Source organism: Nicotiana tomentosiformis, chromosome 3 (assembly GCF_000390325.3).
Source record: "Nicotiana tomentosiformis chromosome 3, ASM39032v3, whole genome shotgun sequence".
In the NCBI taxonomy this organism is placed as follows: domain Eukaryota; kingdom Viridiplantae; phylum Streptophyta; class Magnoliopsida; order Solanales; family Solanaceae; genus Nicotiana; species Nicotiana tomentosiformis.
Window position 1 is genome coordinate 105,484,526 of NC_090814.1, and position 4,785 is coordinate 105,489,310.

At 32.2% G+C, this 4,785-nt stretch overlaps 1 protein-coding gene across 3 annotated transcripts; it reads left to right on the plus strand.

Annotated features, from left to right (window-relative positions):
• Positions 1-300: 300 nt before the first annotated feature.
• LOC104090106 (agamous-like MADS-box protein AGL11) lies at positions 301-3,286 on the plus strand. Of its 3 annotated transcripts, none has more exons than XM_018768769.3 (8): positions 304-602; positions 1,209-1,287; positions 1,476-1,537; positions 2,091-2,190; positions 2,314-2,355; positions 2,621-2,662; positions 2,857-2,929; positions 3,047-3,286. In XM_018768769.3, exons 1-7 carry the CDS (start codon positions 421-423, stop codon positions 2,908-2,910), a joined length of 561 nt encoding a protein of 186 aa, XP_018624285.1. In that variant the 5' UTR covers positions 304-420; the 3' UTR covers positions 2,911-2,929; positions 3,047-3,286. The 3 variants fall into 3 exon arrangements, with proteins under 3 accessions (XP_018624286.1, XP_018624285.1, XP_018624284.1); XM_018768768.3 differs by having other exon boundaries at positions 305-602; positions 2,857-2,941; XM_018768770.3 differs by lacking the exon at positions 2,314-2,355 and having other exon boundaries at positions 301-602; positions 2,857-2,941.
• Positions 3,287-4,785: the final 1,499 nt, after the last annotated feature.

Genomic DNA, 4,785 nt, shown 5'->3' on the forward strand with positions numbered 1-4,785 from the left:
TCCTTTTATTATGAGTTATTATGCTTAATATTATAAGGTTATTTTTGTAAATCGACATTGTATTCATACTTTTATAATAATATAGATATAGATAGATATATATTATACATTGCCATTTTTTTAGTTTATGAGATTAGGTGAGCAGTTATTTGGGTAAATTCTTCTATTTTTTTAGTTTTTATTTTTATTTTTAAAGGCGTAAAGATGGACACGTCATACTTGTGTATTAGTAATAAAAAGCGATTATGAGACAATCTAAAAGGAAAATGAAATTGGTATTACGCCATGTTTGGCAAGGGCGATTGATAAAAAAGCGGTCATGCTTTGCATGTGTATATTAAGGTGCAATGAAAAATCACTTGTGTAAGAATCTGAGGGAGATCATTAGTCCACTTATTATCAGTAGTAGAGAGAATATTAATGGGGAGAGGAAAAGTAGAATTGAAGAGAATAGAGAATCAAACAAGCAGGCAAGTCACCTTCTCAAAGAGAAGAACAGGCTTACTTAAAAAAGCCTTTGAACTCTCCATTCTCTGTGATGCTGAGGTTGCCCTTCTCATTTTCTCTCCCTCTGGCAAAGCTTACCAGTTCGCTAGTCCTGAGTAAGTCTTGTTTTTAATCTCCTTTTTCCGACTTCTTTGGGTTCAAACATCATTATTTTCGGTTTGAAATGTATATACACAAAGACCACAGTCTACATCCTAGATTCACCCATTTTCTATCGTAGTACTCCTAACATTTACTTGATCCGAAAATCTATCAAAACAGTCTCTCTACGTTCACAAAGGTAGGGGTAAGGTCTGCATACACACTAAACTCCTCAGACTCAATTTGTGGGTATGTTGTTGTAACGTTTACTTATAGTTATAAATCCAAGTCCAGTAACTTTCTATTTCCTGAGATATAGCTAGTTTATTTCATTTATAAACTATAAAACTAACAAATATTAATCCGTTAGGAAGGTTTTATTGAGATATTATTGTGTTAAAGTTTAAGGGTTTCAGGTTTCTTACGGAATGCCTTGCAGATGTTATTAAAGACCATTAATAAAAAGCAGGCCAAACAAATGCAAACTATTCTGTAAAAGTTTGCATATACAAAGGGGGAAAATCATCAAACTATTAGCTACATGCTATTGGATATTATACTTGTTCTATTGTTTGTAATGAAATCAGATTAATTAATATTGTTTTATTAATTGATTGCAGCATCGATAGGACCATTTTAAGGTACAAGAATGAAGTTGGATTATCCAAAACTATTGATCAAGGCTTCAGAGCTATGGAGGTAATTAATTTCCTCTTTATTTAACTTCTTGTAAGCGCCATAAAGGAAAAGACATATAGTACAAATCACGCAACATAGTTAGAGTACTTTTATTTTATATATATATATTCTAACACTACTCTATGAAACTTTGTCACCATATATTAGTTTGATAAACTTTGACGAGTACTCTGCTTTTCATCGATTAGGTCCGGAGGTCTGAGATTGAAGATATGACGAGAACAATAGATGAACTTGAAGCCAGAGACAAGTATGTTGAAATGTCTATTTTATAAATTTTTTTTTGGGGGGAGGGGTAAGCGAATGGTGTTAATTATCCCACATTAGTTGAGAGAATTAAGAGAATTGCAGTTGTCTATTTATATGATCTTGGTCTAACTTTTAGGATTTAGTTAGGCATAATGTCCATCATATAATATGAGAGTTAATTAATTATACCCATCCACAATTTTGGTTTACTCAATATTTGACCCTCATATTATGTTGTCAAACACGTTAGGCGTCCGGCACTAGAGTGTCAATCACTGTAGCGTTGATATAAGTGTCCCACATTAATTGAAAAAATGAGCTGATGTTTTTTTACTTTTGGGCAATTCACGTATCAAGAGTTAGCTTTTAGTATTTAGTTAGACTTGATGTCCATTTTTTTAACAAATGGTTCCTAATCAAGTGTAGCTACCATCACTAAGCTATTGCTCATTTTTCATACTTACGTATAGGTTCAATATTCAAATTCAGAAATGTCATGTACGAGCGTATACATCTTGCTAATCCAATTGTATATATATGTATATTCTGGGCAGGCATTTTGCTGGAGAAGATCTATCAACTCTTGGCATGAAAGAATTGAAGCAGTTGGAACGTCAGCTGAGAATTGGGGTTGAACGCATTCGCTCTAAAAAGGTGTATATACAAGAGACTCATGAGAAACTTATATACTATAAGTTTTAAATTGATTTAATTTACATCAAATTATTGATAATTGGTGAGCCAGATCTAATTAGTTTATTTACTTTCATGTAACAGAGGCGTATCATTTCCGAACAAATCAACTGGCTTAAGAGAAGGGTGAGACTCTAATACGAGCGATACATATTTAGAAGAATAAAAACTGTTTTTTAAAAGAAATTTTATAACAACAAAAATAATTAATTGAAAATGTTTATTTTAAGGAAAAAAACGTTTTCATAGAATATTTTTGTATTAGACTATGCTTATCAATTAACAGTTTCTAAATAGATCAGTACAGAAATGTTAATGATTTAGAAGTTCTCTATCTAATATAAAAGACAGAGCTATTTTTAATGAACTTCTCTTTATTCATCTTATGCAGCATAAAATCCTTCATGAGGAGAACATCCATCTCCAAAAGCAAGTGAGTACTGCTTACAGTATTCCCATATAGTATTTTTTTAATATTTCAATATATGGTAGGCTTGTATATATATGGAGTATATGTTTTGGTCGTCTCTAAGTTTAAACTCTCTAGTACTCTTAAATTTCAGAAGTAGTCCTTATTTGCATGCCCAATAACGTACTTTAACCATTTTATTATTACATAATGCGCAGGTAAGGTTGCATGAGCTACGTGAAGGTGAAGGGAGCTCAATATTTCTTGATTAATTCAGATGCAAGCTGTGAGGTAATTTCTAAGGTAATTTGATTTTTTTTAAAAAAAATAACAACAAAATTTTGAGAATGTTTATATCAATTTGCTTATTCTAGCACTTCCTTTTTTCCCCCTCTTATGGTTGTGTAGGGATGAGGATCGAGGAATGAGTTTTAGAGCTTCAACTGCATGGGCGAGTAAAGATGAAAAATGCTTTCTTGGGTTGCAGCTTGAATGTATTTTTTAACTCGTTTCCAGACTTTCTAGGCCAAGTTAATGCCTGGTATGACAGGAAAAAAACTGTAATGTGTTAATACTACATATCGAGTTTGGTAGAGTTTGATTGTGTGGTATATTGCAAAGAAATTAATAAATGCATTTTCTTTTGAATTTTTTCCCATTACATTGGGTGACTGGGAAGGGGAAGGGGGAAAACTGTAACGAATTGAACTCACTTAGTGGCAGTAATCAAAAATTTATATAAGCGGTTTCAAAATTATTCTAGAATGTTACGGTTGTAATTTAAACATATAATTTAAAGCAATTTTGAGCCTCTTTTACTACTATACTTAAATTTTTCATGTTAATGAGATTCAAAAAAAATCATTTTTACTCTATTTATATTGTATAATTTTCCGAAAACGGGATTTGATTGAATCCCTCTTCACACTACTTAGTTCCGCGCATGCTAATCACATCTATTGTACAGGAGAATGACACTTATATATATGGCTATACTCTAAGACTTGATGCTATTTATATTTCATTCATAAATTTGAAAATAATTTAACTTTAATTTCTATCGTTAATGCCAAGTTTTTATATGGTAAATACTTACTCATGCTTGGTGTTTATACAAAATTAATAAATTTAGTCTTAGTAGTTATAATTTAACCAAATTAAGTTTTAATAAAGACATGTCTTACATTTATTAGTTTGTTCCAAATAAGTTTTTACCATCTTTTATGGTCACAAAAATATTGTGGCACTTTAAGATCACAAGTTTTGCGACGACATATTTAGACACGGATTTGCATAGATCCGTAACTGATTCCTATTTTTTTCTTAGTGGCTAATGCCACGACCCAAAATCCATTAAAGGTTGTGATGGCGCTGGACACCGCTATCAGGCAAGCCAAAAATAAATACTTAATTTGGTTCTCATTTTAATATTTCTGAAATCATATTTCCTTCAATTAAATAGTAAAAGATGGAATTTACAGAGTAAATAATAATATTTTTAACAATTTCAATACAGGACAACCCATAACCACCCCAAAATCCGGTGTCACAAGTGCATGAGCCTCAACTAGGAATGTAAAATAAAATACAACATTTGTCCGGAATATAATTTGGACAGGAGAAATATAAATACTCTGAAGGAGACTCTGCTGGCTGCGGATCGTAGTATAGAATGCAGCTCACCTAAGTTTCCGCAATAACCGTGCCTCTGCGCCCACAAGGCCACTAGACATATATATACCTACACAAAAATGTGCAGTAAGTGTAGTATGAGTACGTAAATCAATACCTATCCAATAAGTATCCCGCCTAACCTCGAAGAAGTAGTGACGAGAGGTCAACTTCGACACTTACTATGGGCTATAAATAAAATATCAATGATATAATTAAGCATAGATTACGTAGAACGGCTGTAAGTTCAATATTATGAAATAAGTAAACAATTCTTTCGTTAATAAGAAATTTCCAAATTTATTTTTGTCATTTAACATTTTTTTGGACCTCTAGCCAATGAAAGCAATATCAATTATTATCAATTCCAAAGATATATCATGCGCAGATCATGCCGAGGTCGTACGACCCGATCCAACATAAATATTTAAATTGTACACTGCCGAGGGTCGAACGGCGCGAACCATAGATGCATC

Coding starts and splice junctions, on each gene's coding strand:
- LOC104090106 (XM_018768769.3), top strand. CDS start 421: ATGGGGAGAGGAAAAGTAGAATTGAAGAGAATAGAGAATCAAACAAGC. Junction 2,191..2,313: donor AACGCATTCGCTCTAAAAAG/GTGTATATACAA, acceptor TTCATGTAACAG/AGGCGTATCATTTCCGAACA. Junction 2,356..2,620: donor TCAACTGGCTTAAGAGAAGG/GTGAGACTCTAA, acceptor CATCTTATGCAG/CATAAAATCCTTCATGAGGA.